General features: G+C 40.7%; 2 protein-coding genes and 1 pseudogene across 2 annotated transcripts in view; all 3 read left to right on the top strand.

Annotated features, from left to right (window-relative positions):
- The first annotated feature begins 4,764 nt into the window (after positions 1 to 4,764).
- Positions 4,765 to 5,818, top strand: LOC143037235 (peritrophin-1-like). The gene is made up of 2 exons (XM_076205360.1): positions 4,765 to 4,913; positions 5,175 to 5,818. Exons 1-2 carry the CDS (start codon positions 4,900 to 4,902, stop codon positions 5,698 to 5,700), a joined length of 540 nt encoding a protein of 179 aa, XP_076061475.1. The 5' UTR covers positions 4,765 to 4,899; the 3' UTR covers positions 5,701 to 5,818.
- A 6,091-nt stretch (positions 5,819 to 11,909) lies between these two features.
- On the top strand, positions 11,910 to 13,325 carry LOC143037234 (protein obstructor-E-like; annotated as a pseudogene).
- Positions 13,326 to 19,989: 6,664 nt separating this feature from the next.
- LOC143037233 (protein obstructor-E-like) overlaps positions 19,990 to 20,000 on the top strand; it is a 1,295-nt gene continuing 1,284 nt past the window's right edge. The window contains exon 1 of the mRNA XM_076205357.1: positions 19,990 to 20,000. This exon is cut by the window's right edge and continues 90 nt beyond it. The gene's annotated coding sequence lies outside the window, so the exon portion shown is untranslated.

The raw sequence follows: 20,000 nt of genomic DNA, 5'->3' as shown, positions 1-20,000 counted from the left end.
GTAATGCTCTGTTAGCTTTATTCCTGGCGCTAATGCACTGTTTCCTGGTTTTAAGGTCCGGATTCACTAGAACTCCCAAGTCTCTCTCGCACTCAGTTTTCTCTAAAAGCGTGTTATCTAAGCTGTATCTATTTTCGGGGTTGTGTAGCCCTACGTTTAACACACTTAGAGATATTGAAGTTCATTTGTTATTTCACCGACCATGTGAACAATTTGTTAAGAGCATCCTGTAGAATCTCTGCGTCGTCTCCTGATTTAATTAGGCATCCTATTTTAGTGTCGTCCGCAAATTTGCTAAAACCACTATTTATCTCATCGTCTAAGTCGTTTATGTACATAATGAACAAAAAGGGACCCAAAACCGAGCCCTGGGGGACCCCACTAGTAACATTGCCCCATCTAGATTTTACTCCATTTATGGTGACCCGCTGTTTTCTGTAACTAATCCAAGCTCTAATCCATTCTAACACTCTTCCTCCTATGCCATTGGCTTTGATTTCATTTAGTAGTATCTGATGTGGCACATTATCGAACGCTTTGCTAAATTATCAATGTTATCTGACGCCTTATATATATATATATATATATATATATATATATATATTATATACAGTATATGTATATATTATACTTTTATATATATATACATATATATATAATGTATATATATATATATATATGTATATATATATATATATATATATATATATATATATATATATATATTGATATACCATCTTCCCCAGGTGCTTTTCCTCGGTTCATATTTCTTAAGGCAAATTATAATTCTTTGTAATCTCTGGTACACTACTTAAGTCTACATATGAATTTGCTGAGTCAACTACGGTCTTCTACTCTTTTAACCATTCTGTCTCTGCATTTAATGATTTCTTCATTTCTATCTTTCAAACATATCATTTACTGTCTTCCTAAAGCATGTCTACGCTCAGTCCCTTTAATACTTTTACCTTTCCGAATAGTTTCCTCTATTTCATCCATGTTTTCTTTCTTTTCTCTGATCTCTGCCTTTTGTTGATAAGCTTGTTTAGTTCTACTCTATTTCGTCTCTCCTGCTTATAATCTGCATCGTCCTCCTTCTTTTAATTAGGTCATTTATAGCTTTAGAATATTTGTTTTCGCTAATACTTTTTGTACTTCCTACTTTCTCTGCCGATTCCCTAATGATATTCACTAAATTCAAATCCATATCTTCGAAGGTGTCTTCGTTAGTTCTTAGAGCTTCAAATCTATTTTCAATTTCTAACAAATATTCCTTCTTATTATCCTTAACCTTTGCAAGGACGCAGGGAAAGAAGTTCATATTCAGCGCAGTTGTACACCCAGTGCTTACGTCAGCAAAGCGTTCCTGAATCATGTTGCAATGCTATAGTGATTTTGCTTCATAAAAAAGGAGACCAGAAGGACCTTAGTAACTATCGACCGATTAGCTTACTATCAAATGTATATATTTTCCAAAATCATTACAAATAGATTAAGTCAATTTTTAGATGAAAACCAACCAAGAGAAAAAGCAGGCTTTAGGAGAGGATACTCGACTCTAGACCATTTGCAGGCGATTAACCAACTAACTGAGAGAACGACAGAATACAATATACCTCTCAGTTTAGCTTTTGAAGATTACGAGAAGGCCTTCGACTCGTTAGAACAAATAGCAATACTAAACTCACTACGCAATCAGGGTACTAATGAACAGATCGTAATGGTTTTAGAAAAGATTTATGCGAAAGGTACCGCTATAATTAGACTACATAAAGATGCAGAACAGATCAAGAATGAGAGAGGAGTACGGCAAGGCGATACCATTTCACCCAAATCATTTACAGTTTGCTTGGAATATATTTTCAGAAGATTGAGTTAGGAAGAGAAAGGTTTGAAGATTAATGGCGAATATTTGAACCACCTAAGATTTCCGGATGACATTATTCTTATTTCAGAAAGAGCAGAAGACTTGCAAGATATGCTGAGTGATCTGAACAAGGAAAATCTCAAAGTAGGTTTAAAAATATATAAGACCAAATCCAAAGAAATGTTCAACACGAAAGTTCAAAGTAAAGAGATCATAATCGATGGTGAGAGTCTTGAAGAAGTTGAAGAGTATAATTATTTAGGTCAGGCGGTGAAAGTGACGAAAGATCATAATAATGAAATAAAAAGACACATTACAATTGGTTGGAAAGTGTTTGGTAAGTATAATGATATACTGAGAGGCTCTCTACCTTTATGTTTGAAACGTAAAGTTTACAACCAATACATTCTGCCAGCAATAATCTACGGGTGTGAGACTTGGAAACTGACGAAGGCAATGGAAACAAAGCTAAGGACTGCACAGAGGAGAATTGAGAGATTAATGATGGAAATAATGCTGAGAGACCAAAGGAGAGCAAGTTGGGTGAGAGAGCAAACTAGAGAGAAATATATTGTGGAAGCGGTGAAAGAGAGGAAGTGGAATTGGGCAGATAAGTTAGTGTGAACGATTGATGAACGGTGGTGCAAGTGTGTTACTGAGTGGACGCCGCGAGATAGGAAGCGTGGAAGAGGGAGACCAGACATGAGGTGAAGAGACGAGATTGTGAAGTTTGCAGGGGTGATGTGGCAGAGGATGGTACGGTGGTATGAATTATGGAATGCTATGAAGGAGGCCTTTGGTCAGTAGTGGACCCGGGATGGCTGATTTGATATATATATATATATATATATATATATATATATATATATATATATATATATATATATATTATATATATACATATATATATATATATGTAAATATATATGTATATATATATGTACATACATTATATATATACATATGCATATATATATACAGGTATATATCTATATATATATATATATATATATATATATATATATATATATATATATATATATATATATATATGCTGATAGTAGGCCGTCTCTGAATTCCCACCAAGACGCCCCTACTATACTCCCAAGTATTAAGCCTTTCAGGAGAGGCAACCCCCGAGGCAGGACGGAAAACATCACGCTACAGCCGCGGGGTAGCGAGGCTCGAGAGAACGGACAAGCCAGCCAATGAGCGTACGTGGAAAACTGTCCCGCCCTCTCAGCCATGAGGGGACGAGAAAAGGTCATTCTTCCAGCCAATCACACGCTGTATTTCTGCATCTTTGTACTATATAGATCCATGTATTTGTTTCATCTTTGTCTTTTGATAATGACTCAGGCAGAATCGAAACGTCAAGCCAATGATGACCGGAATAGGAAATCTACTCTGATGCAGCTAAAGGAGCTGCATCAGGAGCAGGTCGCCGAACTGGCTCGGGAAAGGCAAGAGGTTGAGAGAGACGACGATCGTGTTCAAGGCACCACCACATAGGAGGTGAATGAGGCCCATGTAATGTGGAGGAAGCTCTACGATTTCGTGGTCACACACCCGGACCAGACACTAGTTAGCAGTGTTGCAGGCCAGTTCAATGAACTGGTTCCTCGCTACTACCAAATCCTGCACACACGGCGCCGGCAAACAACCATCTCAGAATTCTTCCAGCCTCGTGCCAAACGACAGCACCCTGATGAGGGTGCCGCTCCAGCTGAAGGAGCACCTCCTCCTTCAGAGGGGGGTCAGTAAGCCCCCACCACTCCACCACCTCCTCACTCCCATCCCCCTACGCCAGCTGCAAGCCTTACCATCGGTAGGTACAAAAGATTGCTTTTTTCATTATATTCTTTACCTTGTAAGTGGTCTTTAGCATTGATTTTTTGGCATTAATGTTGCAGGAATATCATAATCATACCTATTTATGTCCGTTTGGTGACAGGCTTCATCATATCAGAGGATAAAAATAGATTTTTTCGAGGTCGGGAACAGATTAATTGAATTAACATTGATTTCAATAGAAAATAGTGTCTCCATTTATGCGAATTTCTATTTACGCGGAGGTGTGCAGACCGGATTAATCGCGTAAATAGAGGTACCACTGTATATATATATATATATATATATATATATATATATATATATATATATATATATATATATTATGTGTGTGTGTGTGTGTGTTTATACGAGTATTTAGTTCTATATAGTTCTATCTGCGGGCATGTGATTTTCGTAAAATTTAGTCAAGTGATCTACTGTACCAGATTCAATTATCCGCAACAGATGTACGCCAGCCTTCGGATACTTCAAGAACGTGCAAATATTCCGAGAAGTGAACGCCAGGAGGCGTTTAAGTTTGGCAGAAGCCACATTGGCCTTAAACCTAAGGATAACCAGGGGAGGTGGCATTTATAATCATCATCATTAGTCGTTGGGAATCGAACCCGGGCCTAATACATTAACGCAAGTACATATCCCTGACGTCATAATGCGCCATAGTAGGTCATATGACGTCATATGACGTCACACAGTCTCGCGTCTCGTTAGCGACAGTGCCAATATGTAGCTTGAATGATATAACCCCTTCCAAACCGGGTGGTACCTCCCCCTTTATCTCAGCTGCCGTTAAGTGATTTAATTCCCATCCGTGGCACCCCTCCTCGATACCCACTGGATTGTAGACAATCTCCTCAAACCCCTTCCCTACTATTTTGGCTACCGTCAAGTTATTCTATTCATCACTTTGGCACCTCTTCATTAGCGAGGGTGCCAACCTCCTCACCGGGAGTGCCAGCAGCCCTGAGTGTCACGCTAGTCTCGTGGAATTAGTTGCCAAGCTCTTTTGCGAAATCCCCAGATAAGGTCTCGGGCTATAAAAGAAGAGCTTCTCCCAGCAGTTCTTCACAAGAATTCTGAGATCGGTGAGATCGTAGGAACTTCGAGAGCCCTCCTCTTCCTCCTCGACCTCCTCCTCTTCTGCAACTAAGATTCGAAGGAAGTCCTCCTCCTCCGCCTCCATGGCTCTTGTAAGGTGAGGCAACTCTGTTCTTGTACTTTTATATTTTTCTAAAAAAAAATTGCATTTGTTGTTATGAATATCGTGTCGTGCTGGTCTTCGTCTTCCTCGCAGAGGACTCTTGACTGCTGGAGTTGGACTCTACCGTTCAAAATTTGGTTTTCTGAAATGGAAAGTCATCGGTGGTTTTTGGGGGACTTTCTCAGAGATTTTTTCTTTTTTTTTCTTCTTTTTTGAGCTCGATGACAGTCGGATGACCTGTCTCTCTCTCCCCAGGTTGACCCTGTCTCTGGTGGCACTGGCCCTCACCTGCGGTGGCACTCCGGCGGGCGTGCCTCTGCCCGAGTGTCCACAGGAGCCGTCCACCCCGGACACATTCGTGCCCCACCCGACCGAGTGCAACCTCTTCTACCTATGCTCGTGGGGCGGATTGGGCTACCTCAAGCAGTGTCCCGAGGGGCTTGTCTTCAACCCGGACAACAACTACTGCGATTTCCCTTACAACGTGGCCTGCGGAGATGTCAGCAATGTGCCCCCAAGAACGACCCGTCCCCCACCCGTCGTGGCTCCCCCTGAGATCGGCTCCCAGTGCCCTCCACCTCAGGAGATGGTCGTCCTCCTCCCGAACCCGGAGGACTGCCTCACCTTCTACATGTGCGTCGACGCCGGTCTGGCCTTCCTGCAGAAATGCCCCGAGGGCCTGGCCTACAACCCCGACCTCCACGTCTGCGACTCCCCGGGCAACGTCGACTGCCCGGGCTCAAGGGACGACGCTCCCCAGAACCCTCCCGCTGGAGTTTGACTTTAGCGTGTGATACTATGTCATAATGGAAATATCTTCCTTAAAATCCAATGTTATAAGGTTGTTAATTTTCATAAAGATATCATATGACATAGGAATAAAATGATAAAAGAAAACAGATGATGATTCATTACCTGAATAGGGATGAAAAATTTCCACACAGTGGCCCATTGAAATTATACAGTTAATTACTTTCAGAAGGGGGGGGGGACTTTAGTGACACCCCTATGGACCACAGTCACGTATCATCCTTAAACAAGGAGAAAGGAGGGAGAGGGCAATTATGACCTGTCTTGACAGCGTCGGATGGTGGGGTGGAAGCGGAGGGGTCGGTTGGAGGGAGATGGATGGAGGGGTTTGTCATACGGGAGAATTATTGCACAAGTTAATGCTTGAAATCATATCACTTTGGATATTTACAATGGGGTCATATTCTCTTATGTACATTGCTTCTAAAAGCTTGATTTTTCGTGGATCTCTACTAGTGGTTATTTTAGCGTTTTTAACTAAGCTCTCACGGGTGGCGGTTTGGAATATGCACAAGATTAACAACTACCAGAACGCTGTCGACTTTAACAACACATGCTTACAAGAGAACCTGCTCCCATACTTTTCAAATGTACACACACACACACACACACACACACACACACACACACACACACACACACACACACACACACACACACACACATATATATATATATAAATATATATCAATCAATCAATCAAATCAGCCATCCTGAGTCCACTGCTGAACAAAGGCCTCCTTCATACCATTCCATGATTCACACGACCGCGCCATCCTCTGCCACGTCACTCCTGTGAACTTCTCTATCTCGTCTCTCCACCTTCTGTCTGGTCTCCCTCTTCCACGCTTCCTATCTCGCGGCGTCCACTCAGTAACACACTTGCTCCATCGCTCATCAGTCGTTCGCGCTAACTTACCTGCCCAATTCCACTTCCTTTCTTTTACTGCCTCCACAATATCTTTCAATCTGGTCTGCTCTCTCACCCAACTTGTTCTCTTTCGGTTTCTCAGTGTTATACCAATCATTGATCTCTCCATTCTCCTCTGTGCAGTCCTTAGCTTTGTTTCCATTGCCTTCGTCAGTTTCCAAGTCTCACACCCGTAGATTATTGCTGGCAGAATGCATTGGTTGTAAACTCTACGTTTCAAACATAAAGGTAGAGAGCCTCTCAGGATTTTATTATACTTACCAAACACTTTCCAACCAATTGTAATGCGTCTTTTTATTTCATTATCATGATCTTTCGTCACTTTCATCATTTGCCCTTAATAATTATACTCTTCAACTTCTTCAAGACTCTCGCCATCAATTACAATCTCTTTACTTTGAAATTTCGTTTTGAACATTACTTTGGATTTATTTTTATTTATTTTTAAACCTACTTTGAGACTTTCCTTGTTCAGATCACTCAGCGTATCTTGCGAATCTTCTGCTTTTTCTGAAATAAGATTATCGTCATCCGCAAATCTTAGGTGGTTCAAATATTTGCCATTAATCTTTAAACCTTTCTTTTCCCAACTCAATCTTCTGAAAATATCTTCCAAGCAAGCTGTAAATAGTTTGCGTAAAATTGTATCGCCTTGCCGTACTCCTTTCTCGATCTTGATCTTTTTTGTATCTTTATGTAGTTGAATTATAGCGGTACCTTTCGCATAAATCTTTTCTAAAACTCTTACGATCTGTTCGTTTGTACTCTGTTTGCGTAGCGAGTTTAGTACTGCTATTTGTTCTACCGAGTCAAAGGCCTTCTCGTAATCTACAAAAGCTAAACACATAGGTATATTGTATTCTGTCGTTTTCTTGATTAGTTGGTTTATCGCCAGCAAATGGTCTAGAGTCGAATATCCGCTCCTAAAGCCTGCCTGTTCTCTTGGTTGGTTTCCATCTAAAACTTGACTTTGTCTATTTGTAAGGATCTTGGAGAATACTTTATATACATTTGATAGCAAGCTAATCGGTCGATAGTTACTAAGGTCCTTCTGGTCTCCTTTTTTATGAAGCAAAATCACTATAGCATTACACCACGCATCAGGAACGTTTTCTTGACGTAAGCACTGGGTGTACAACTGAGGTAATTCAATATGAACTAATTTACCTGCGTCTTTCAACAGATCTATCGATATACCATCTTCCCCAGGTGCTTTTCCTCGTTTCATAGTTTTTAGAGCAAATTCTACTTCTTCCTTTGTAATCTCTGGAACATTACTAACGTTTACACATGAATTTACTGACTCAACTACGGTCTTCGGCGAATAAAGCTCTTGGTAAAATTCTTCTACTCTTTTTACCATTCTGTCCCTGCATTTAATTATTTCTCCATTTCTGTCTTTGAAACGACTCATTTGCTGTCTTCCTATATATATTTATATATATATATATAAAATATATATTTATATATATATATACATATATATATATATATATATTATATAATATATATATGTGCATATATATATGTACACACACACACACACACACACACACACACACACACACACACACACACACACACACACATACATATATATATATATATATATATATATTATATATATATGTACATATATGTGTATATGTATATATATATACATATATATACATATATATATATATATATATATACATATACATATATATAATATATATATTATATATATAGATAAATAAATATATACATACATATATATATATATATATATATATGTATACATACATATACATATGTGTATATATATATTATATATATAGATAAATAAATATATACATATATATACATATACATATACATATATATATATATATATATATATATATTATATATATATATATATATATGTGTGTGTTTATATATGTATATATGGTTACTTTAGAGAATACTGTTTATACGAGTGGGCCTGGGGACATAATTTTGGTCAGATTAGGTTAGGTGTCGTTAGGCTAAGTTTGGTTATGTGATATTAAGTTTGGTAGGGCTAGGTTAGGTAAAGGTAAATTAGAGTTAGGTTAGAGTCGATCAAGTGAGGTAAGGTGAGGATAAGTCAAGTTAGGTCAAATCAGATTTGGTTAGGTTAGGTAGGGTTAGGTTTGGTCAGGTTAGGTCGGGTTAGGTAGGATTACGTTAGGTAAGGTTAGGTTAGGTTAGGTAGGGTTAGGTTAGGCCAGCTTTGGTTACATTAGATTATGTCAGGTTAGGGAGGGTTAGGCTAGGTCAGGTTTAGTTAGATTAGGGTAGGTCAGGTTAAGTCAGTTTACGCTAAGTTAACTTCGGTCAATTTAAATTAGCTTAAATCAGAAATAAGAGAAAAAACAACAACAATAGAAAACAAAACACTAATATAATACAAATTATCGAAGGAAATAAAATTCACGACTTCTCAATAACATTTTACAAATCGTAATGTACTCACATCAGCAGTTTGTCGATTGTAGTGTACCTCGAGAATTCGATATTCCGGCAACTTTCTTTTTAGAAGAATGTAGAGGATTCTTTGCAGCCGAAAGTCTTCTAGAATCTTGAATAAAAACACAAACACTATGGCTATCTTTTATGTTCTTTAGATTCTAGAATCAAAACACAAACACTTGGGGCATCTTTTATGTTCTCTAGATTCTAGAATCAAAACATAAACATTTTGTGCATCTTTTGATTATATTCTTTAGATTCTAGAATCAAAACACAAACACTATGCCTCTCTTTTGTTTATGTTCTTTAGACTCTAGAATCAAAACACAAACACTTTGGGCATTTTTTTTTTTTTTAAGTCTTTTAGAATTCAGAACCAGAACTCGAATACTATGAATACGAGAGGACTTTAAGGGAAAAAAAGAATAAAGAAATAGATGAAAAAAATGAATGAATGAAGAAATATATGAATAAAAAGAGCCACAGTCACTAAACATAAACACTAAGAAGCACTAGAAACACTAAGAAGCACTAGATCACCAAATGCTTGAAAAACACAAAGAAGAATCACTTGGAGTCACTAAATGCTTGAAAAAACAATAACAAGTATTATTTGATGTCACTAAAATTCCGAAAATCACTAAGAAGAATCACTTGGAGTCACTAAATTTCCGAAACTCACTAAGAAGAATCACTTGGAGTCACTAAAATTCCGATACACAAATGCACAACACTAAGATAACTAACACCGACATATTGACGTTAATATTTCGAAAGAAGAGCGTATATTGCTTTTGAATAGAAAAAAAATGGCGTCCGCTTTGTTGACATCACCAGCTTTAGAAGCAGAATCAAACGTTCGAATGTCGGCTTCGAAACGTAAATCTGATAACATTACTTATCTTCTCTGAAACATTCAATAAACATTTATTATGCCGTTCATAAACTGAGTAATATTTATCTTAAAAAAACTGTAAAAAAAATCATATGATTTATGTGTTATTACTGTGTTATATATGCATAAACAAAGATACACGAAAATCGTACGATATTTAAATATTCGCATTACAGAAAATGATATCAAATCCTTATGGGTCACATAAATATTCATTCTGACAATCCCCCACCCCGACAAAAAAGAAAAAGTAAATAGAAAAAATAGACAATATATAGATAAATAGATAGTAAATGAATAAATAAATAAATAGGAAAATAAATAGATAAGTAAATAAAAAGTAGACCAATCAATAAATAGACAAATAGAAAAAATAGACAATGAATAGATGAATAGATAAGCGAATAAACAAATAAATAATCACATAATTAGAAAGATGAAAAGAGAAAGGAATTTGTATTTCCTATATCATCTTCGTGTGTATATAAGAAAAATGACAATTTTTAATTCAGACGACCTCAGCAAGCCGTGGGCTGAAGCTGGCGACTAGTAGAAGTACTTCAAAGTAAACGCAGGGGTTCACGGATATGAATAAAATCATTCGACTGCAACATGAATAAAAAGAAAAGTGCCAACCGGAACGGAAGGGGCGAATCGATGGAATACATATATATATATATATATATGTATATATATATATATACATATATACATATATATACATTGCAGAAATAGTCACAAAAATGCGTGACTAAATGATCATGCAGAAACCACCGGGTAAATTAAAGTTCGGAATACATTTATTACGACATCCTCAGAGTACTTTAAGGATGTAATAGACGAAAACGTTTAGTATTCCGAACTTTAATTTCCCTGTGGATTCTGCATGATACATACATATATACATACATACATACATACATACATACATACACACACACACACACACACACACACACACACACACACACACACACACACACACACACACACACAAATATATATATATATATATATATATACTGTATATATATATATATGTATATATATATATATACATATATATATATATATGCATATATATATATATATATATATATATATATATATATATACACGAGTATCTAATACTATATACTACATCTGTGGGTATGTGATTCTCGTAAAACTTAGTCAAGTGATCTACTCTACCAGATTCAACTGTCCGCAACAGATGTACTTCGGGCACTTCAAGAACGTGCAAATATTTCGAGAAGCGCACTCCAGAAGACGCCTAAATGTGACAGAATCCACATTGGCCTTAAACCTTAGGATAACCAGGGGAAGTGGCATTTATCATCGTCATTAGTCGTTTGGAATCGAACCCGGGCCTGATACGTTGACGCAAGTACATACGATTATCCCTGCACCAGTGGAAAAGCTTGCATTATGTAACATGACGTCATAATCCGCCATATTAGGTCATATGATGACGTCATGACATCATATGACGTCACGTAGTCTTGCGTCTCGTTAGCGACAGTGCCAATGCATAGCTTAATTGATATAACCCCTTCCATGCCGGGTGGCACTTTCCCCTTCATCTCAGCTGTCGTTAAGTGATTTAATTCCCCCTCCGTGGCACCCTCCTTGATATCCACTGGGTTATAGACAATCTCCCCAAATCACTTCCCTACCAGGTGATCCCTTTCCTTCTATTTTGGCTGCCGTGAAATGATTCTATTCGTCCCTTTGGCACCTTTCCATTTGCGAGGGTGCCGACCCCACACCCCACCACCACCACCACCACCGGAAGTGCAAACAGCCCTGAGTGGCACGCTAATCCCGCGGAAATAGTTGCCAAGCTCTTTTACGAAGTTCCTAGATAATGTCTCGGGCTATAAAAGAAGATGGTCTCCCAGCAGGTTCCTCACAAGACTTCTGAGATCGGTGAGATCGTAGGAACTTCGAGAGCCCTCCTCTTCTGCAACTAAGACACGAAGGAAAACCTCCTTCACCGCCTTCATGGCTCTCGTAAGGTGAGGTAACTAGGTTCTTGTACTTTTCTGTTTTTCCAGAAATATTGCATTTGTTGTTGTGAATATCATGTCGCGCTGGTCTTCTTCTTCCTTGTAGAGGAGTCTTGACTTCTGGAGTTGGACTCCACGTTCAAATTTTGGTTTTCTGAAATGGAAAGTCATCTGTGGTTTTTGGAGGAGACCTTCTCAGAGATTTTGGTCTTTTTTATGTCTTTTTTCTTCTTTTTTGAGCTCGATAACAGCCGGATGACCTCTATCACTTTCTCTCTCCCCAGTTTGACCCTGTCTCTGGTGGCACTGGCCCTCGCCTGCGGTGGCACTCCGACGGGTGTGCCCCTACCCGAGTGCCCACAGGAGCCGAGCACCCCGGACACCCTCGTGCCCCACCCGACCGAGTGCGACCTCTTCTACCTGTGTTCGTGGGGCGGACTGGGCTACCTCAAGCAGTGCCCTGAGGGGCTCCTCTTCAACTCGGACAAGAACTACTGCGACTTTCCTTACAACGTGGCCTGCGGAGACGCCAGTAAGGTGCCCCCGACGGGGACCGACCCCCCGAGGACGACCCGACCCCCCACCCGTCGTGGCTCCCCCAGAGATCGGCTCCCAGTGCCCTCCACCTCAGGAGACGGTCGTCCTCATCTCGAACCCAGAGGACTGCCTCACCTTCTACATGTGCGTCGACGCCGGTTTGGCCTTCCTGCACAAGTGTCCCGAGGGCCTGGCCTACAACGCCGACCTCCACGTCTGCGACTACCCGGGCAACGTCGAATGCCCGGGCTCCAGGGATGACGCTCCCCAGGACCCTCCCGCCGGAGGCACCGAAGACGGTCAGCAGGAGACTCCCTTCGCGGACATGAGCCGTGGCCTTGTCCCCCTCGTGGTCCTCCGCAACTGCGTCTTCGGACCCAACGGCGAGAAGCCGCCCCTCCAGGCCAACCCCTCCGACTGCCACTCCTTCTACCAGTGTGTGGACAACGGCGTGGCCGTCTGGATGTCCTGCCTCGCCCCCCTCTACTTCGACGCCGGGCGCCAGATCTGTGACTATCAGATGAACGTCAAGTGCCCCGTCTGAGCTCCCGAACTCGTCAAAGACGAAGACTCGAACATTCTTGGGTCCGGGTCCTGGCCCACTGCCTTTTCAAAATACTAAATTTTGACTTTATCGTGTGATACCATGTGATAATGCAAATATTCTTTTTAAAATCTAATGTTATAAGGTTGTTAATTTTTATAAAGATATTATATGACATAGGAATAAAATTATAAAATAAAAAATAGATGATGTTTCATTAACAGAATAGGGACGAAAATTTTCCACACAGTGGCCCATTGGAATTAGGAAGTTAATTAATTTCAGAGGGAGGGGGAGGGGGAGCTTTAGTGATACCCCTATGGACCACAGTCACAGTCCTTAAACAAGGAGAAAGGAGGGAGAGGGCAATTATGACCTCTCTCGACAGCGTCGGATGGTGGGGTGGAAGCGGAGGGGTCGGTTGGAGGGAGAGGGATGGAGGGGTTTGCCATACGGAAGAGAGAATTGTTATACAAGTTAATGCTTGAAATTATATTTGGATGTTTACAATGGGGTTATATTCTCTTATGTACATTGCTTATAAAATCTTGAGGTTTCGTTGATCTCTACTACTTGTGATTATTTTAGTGTTTTTAACTAAGCTCTCACGGGTGGCGGTTTGGAATACGCACAAGATTAACAACTACCAGAACGCTGTCGACTTTAACAACACATGCTTGCAAGAGAATCTGCTCCCATACTTTTCAAATGTACACACACACATATATATATATATATATATGTATATGTATATATATATATATATACATACATACATATACCAAGGCTTTTTCCCCCTTACAAGGGGGGTAGCCAAAAAGAAAAAGGCACAAAATCATTCCCACCCATTCCATCCCTGAATACACTCCACACCCCTCCACCCTCCCTCTTATCTTAGCACCTCCTGAATGACGGGTCATCTCTGCACCTTGTCCACTGCCCTGGGTCAGAAGCAGTGTCGCAAGACACAGCACATCCACAGCAAGGCCGCTTCATTAAATCGGCGACCCCCCCCCTCTCCGTCCCCCCATTGCATAAAATGAGAGGACGGGGAGAAATCCCTTCGGGCTGCGTCAAATTTTTCTCACACATACTACCTCACCCCCCATCCACCCGCCCATTCCGCCTCATTCAATCACAACATCATCCATATACAACCATTCTCCATTCACCCCTGTCTTCTGTCCTCTCCCGTCCTTCCTCAACATACATTCCCCTCTTCCCCAAAAGCCCCCTTCACCCCATCCATCCACCTCATCCTAGGACGTCCCCTCATGTTCACTCCCTCCACATCTGCCTTCCACACCTCTTTTACTAGTCATATATATATATATATATATATATATATATATATATATATATATATTATATATATATATATATATATATGTGTGTGTGTGTGTGTATGACACAGAATGGGTCCCAGTGATTAGAGATACATTTCTAACAATCACAATGCACTTTAATTCTAAGCCATCAAAGGCCGACATGCAGAAATTGAAATAAGAACATAAGAACATAAGAACATAAGAATGAAGGAGACTGCAAAAGACCATAAGGCCTACACTAGGCAGCTCCGTATCCATCACCACCTGTCATCCCCATCCATAAAGTTGTCTAATTGTTTCTTAAAACAACTGATAGTTTCAGCGCTTACTACATGGTTACTAAGTTTATTCCATTCGTCGACTACCCCATTAGTAAACCAATTCTTGCCTATTTCCTTCTTAAATCTAAAATTGTCCAGTTTATAACCATTACTGCGAGTCCTGCCCTGTTGTTTTAATATGATGACCTTGTTTGCATCACCCTTGTTAAAGCCTTTGATCCACTTGAACACCTCTATTAGATCACCCCGCACTCTGCGTCTTTCCAGAGAGTGTAAGTTAAGGTGCCTAAGCTTCTCTTCGTAAGGCAAATTTCTGAGTCCATGTATCATTTTGGTCATTCTTCTCTGTACTGATTCTAGTGAATTGATGTCCATTCTGTAGGATGGAGACCAAAACTGTACCGCATATTCAAGAATGGGTCTAACTATCGCTAGATAGAGTTTAATAATTACCTCTGTATTTCTATTCGTTACCGTCCTAGCAATGAAACGTAATGCTCTGTTAGCTTTATTCCTGACGCTAATGCACTGTTTCCTGGTTTTAAGGTCCGGACTCACTAGAACTCCCAAGTCTCTCACGCACTCAGTTTTCTCTAAAAGCGTGTTATCTAAGCTGCATCTATTTTCGGGGTTGTGTAGCCCTACGTTTAAGACGCTACACTTAGAGATATTGAAGTTCATTTGCCATTTCACCGACCATGTGAACAATTTGTTAAGATGATCCTGCAGAATCTCTGCGTCGTCTCCTGACCTAATTAGGCGTTCTATTTTAGTGTCGTCCGCAAACTTACTAACATCACTTTTTATCCCGTCGTCTAAGTCGTTTATGTACATAATGAACAACAAGGTTGTGATCGCTATTTGCAACAGTTTCATCAACTTTTATATCGGTTATTATGCTTTCGCGGCTAGTGATCAATAGATCGAGTAAGTTTCCATGTCTTGTGGGCTCTTTTACATGCTGAACTAAGTAATTGTCACCGAGAAAATCAATCAAGCGACAACCTATATGGCCATGTTCAAAGGTCATCCAATCAATGTCAGTAAAATTGAAATCACCCATTATCAATAAGTCCCGGTTGCAGAAACTAGACAGTTCTTAAAACAACAGTTTGTCGTCTGCTAATCATAATGTCTTTGGCCTATATATTACGCCTACATTCATTTTTTGTCCAATTGTTGGGGTTAACTCAACCCACAAACTTTCATATGCATCCTGTTTCACTTTCTCTAAAACACAAGCATGGACATTATTTTTAACATACAACAGAACACCCCCTCACCTTTCTTGTGGTTTCTATCCTGATGAAAGTGTTTAAATCCTGCAATATTAAACTCAGCTTCAAACTCTTTACCATTTAACCATGTCTCGGTTATTCGTATCATATAGAGATTTTCGCTTTTGACATACGCTCTATTTCTTGGAACTTGTTCCTAATACTACGAGCATTAAAGTACATGGTTTTAAGAAACTCGTGATTATTTCTTTTTGACACGTTTTGAGTTTCAATATCATGCCTTACATTATAATTTTGTTCTTTATTGACACCTTGCTCTATATTGACATTTGGTCCTTCATTGACATTCAATGCCTCATTAACATTTCCCCCATCACGGACATCTGGTCGCTCACGGTCATTCGATCTCTTTTGTACACTTTGCCCCCCTACGTCACCGCGTTTCACACCGGCCTCCCGTCGTTCATTGACATTCTGTCCGGCATCCCTTCCTAAAATTATATTTTGTCCTCCAGTGACATTATATCCTACCGTGATATTTTGTCCACCACTATCTTTACATCCTATCGTGATCTTTTGTCCTCCACTGTCATTACACCCAATATATATATATATATATATATATATGTATATATATATGTATATATATATATATATATATTAAAAATATATATTACAGATATATTACAACCACTCTCTGCGTGCAAATTTCAACAACCTCAGAGCTGAGGCTCAACGCTCCCTTCGACGGATGCAAAATGATTGGTGGTGCCAGAAAGCTCGAGAAATCCAGCAATTTGCAGATGAAAACGACCAGCAAAGTTTTTTCGCAGCCGTAAAGGTAACGTATGGGCTACGCCAAAAGTTCAATAGCGCCTCTCAAAGCAGCTGATGGCCATATCATCAAAGATCAGCAAGGCGTATTGGACCGATGGTCCGAATACCTAAGACAACTCCTAAACCAAGTGAACCCAATAGATGCACAATTTGCTGACCGCCTTCCATGTCTACCCTTTCTTGACCACCTAGATGCTGCACCCACCTTTACCGAAGTCCATGCAGCCTGCAAAAGCTTGAGAAGCAACAAAGCTGCAGGACCTGATGGCATATCAGCTGAAATATTCAAGTTTGGGGGCCATGCTGTGACTCGGCGACTCCACAAGTGGACTAAGGTATTTTGGGAAGCTGGCTACTTACCACAATCACTCAAAGATCCAATCATGGTAATGATATACAAGAAGAAGGGGAACGCAGCTGAATGTGCTAACTGTCGCGCAATCTCTCTCCTAGATACTGCAGGAAAATATATAGTCCGTGTCCTGCTGACCAGACTACTCGGCTACGTTTCAGAGTTAGTACTACTTGAGACACAGTGCGGATTTAGAAAGGAAAGATGCACCTTCGACATGATTTTTGTCGCCAGACAACAACTGGAAAAAGCACAAGAACAGAGACAGGACCTCTACTTTGCCTTTGTTGATCTAGCAAAAGCGTTTGACACCGTGAACCGAGAGATGCTCTGGAAGATCATGACAAAGTGCGGATGCCCACCCAAGTTTATGGCCATCATTAGAGCATTCCATCAAGGTATGTCCGCAAGAGTATGTGCAGGGGGCCTGCTATCGGACCCTTTTGAGGTATCGATTGGTGTTAAACAAGGCTGCGTCCTTGCACCCACCATATTCAACTTGTACCTTTCTGCCATTACCCTCCTAGCACGCTATAACACCCGAGCTGAAGACGGCATTGCCATAAACTACAGATTAGACGGAAGCCTATTCAATCTTCAGCGGCTGAAATCTAAAACCAAAGTCCGCACAACCTACATATTCGATCTTCAGTATGCTGATGATGCAGCATACCCAGCCCCAACATGGCAAGCACTCCAGAGAAATATTACAGCCACTAATGATGCATACCGAGCAGGAGGTATGCTGGTAAATGCGGAAAAGACTGAGGTACTTCAGTACCTATTCGAACCCCAACGGCGTAACCCCAACATACTCTCCAGGTTTACGGTGGAAGGGGAAGAACTAAAAAACGCGGATGTCTTCAGTATCTTGGTAGCATTCTCTCTTCTACCTGCGAGCTTGAACCAGAGATTCAGAACCGCATTCGCCAGGCCACAGTAAGCTTCGGCAAGCTCAGGGAGAAGGTATATACAAACCGAGACCTGACTGTTAAAACCAAAGTCAAAGTGTATGTTGCCATCTATCTTCCCATCCTACTGTACGGCAGTGAGTCCTGGACACTTTACAGTAAACAAGTCCGCAGACTGGAGGCCTTCCACATCCGCTGTCTACAGTGCATTTTAGGCATCACTTGGCGTAACCATGTACCACACGTCGACATTCTTCAAACTGCTAACACCATCAGCATAGAGTCAATGATAATCACCCGCCAGTTGCGCTGGGTTGAACATGTCATACGAATGTTAGAAAACCGTCTCCCTCGACAGGTTCTCTATGGTGAACTGAGAGATGGGACCCGTGCGACTGGTGGACAGAAGAAGAGGTTCAAAGACCAGCTGAAACGAAACCTTAAAAAATGCGGTATAGAACCAAACCAACTGGAAACCCTTGCCTCGGACCGATGTACCTGGCGCTTAACCATCAAGCAAGCAGCTGAGACTTTCGAGGAAAAACGCAGAGCTACCAGAAACCTCCAGCGAACCCGCAGGCATGAGTACCAGGCCCAAAACCCTCTTCCACCTGGGGACGGTATCCCATGTCCAACATGTGGAAAGCGCTGCGCCTCAGAGTTTGGCTTGAGGAGCCATCGGCGCATACATCAGTGACATCGATAATGATCTTACCAATGTTTTACTTTATAAACTTTCAAGAGAGAGAGAGGACGTCTTCGTCGTCAACGACGGACTGCCTTAACATAACATATATATATATATATATATATATATATATATATATATATATATATATTTTTTTTTTTCTTCTGGGGCACAGGTTCTCGCGAAGGCAATTTTGGTTGAGGTCAACTGCGCTGCTAGATTTGACTATCTTCAAATGAAGGTTCTTCAGTTTATAAAAGGATTCCTTTTCTTCATGGTTCAAATTATGAACGAAATCATCCATAGTGTTAAAAAAAAGAAACGCGCTGGTGTGCCGACATATATATATATATATTATATATATATATGTATATAATGTATATATATATTTATGTGTGTATGTATATATATGTATATATATGTATATAAATATATATATATATATATATATATATGTGTGTGTGTGTGTGTGTGTGTGTGTGTGTGTGTGTGTGTGTGTGTGTGTGTGTGTGTGTGTGTGTGTGTGATTCTCGTAAAACTTAGTGATCTACTGTACCAGATTCAACTGTCCGCAACAGTACGTCAGCCTTCGGTTACTTCAACAACGTGCAAATTTTCCGAGAAGCGCACGCCATGAGACTCTTAAGTGCTGCAAAATCTACATTGGCCTTAAACCTTAGGATAACCTGGGAAAGTGGCATTTATCATCATCATTAATCGTTGGGAATCGAACCCGGGCCTGATACATTGACGGAAGTACATATCCCTGACGTCATAATGCGCCATAGTAGGTCATATGACGACGTCATATGACGTCATATTACGTCACAGTCCCGCGTCTCGTTAGCGACAGTGCCAATACGTAGCTTGACTGATATCACCACTTCCATGCCGGGTGGCACTTTCCCCTTTATCTCAGCTGCCGTCACGTGATCTCATCACCCCCCCCCCCTCTCTGTGGCACCCTCCTCGATACCCGCTGGGTTGTAGACAATCTCCTCAAACTCCTTCCCCACCAGATGGTCCCTTTCCTTTTATTTTGGCTACCGTCAAGTGATTCTATTCATCCCTTTGGCACCTCTCAATTAGCAAGGGTGCCAACCTCCTCACCGGGAGTGCCAGCAGCCCTGAGTGCCTCGCTAATCCCCTGGAATCAGGTTCCAAGCTCTTCCGCGAAGTCCCTAGATAAGGTCTCGGGCTATAAAAGAGGGTTTCCCAGCAGGTCCTCACAAGACTTCTGAGATC

Source organism: Oratosquilla oratoria, chromosome 22 (assembly GCF_046742065.1).
Source record: "Oratosquilla oratoria isolate Oo_2021 chromosome 22, ASM4674206v1, whole genome shotgun sequence".
NCBI lineage: Eukaryota > Metazoa > Arthropoda > Malacostraca > Stomatopoda > Squillidae > Oratosquilla > Oratosquilla oratoria.
The sequence above is the reverse complement of the archived record's forward strand: the minus strand, read 5'-3'. Positions and strand labels throughout refer to the sequence as shown.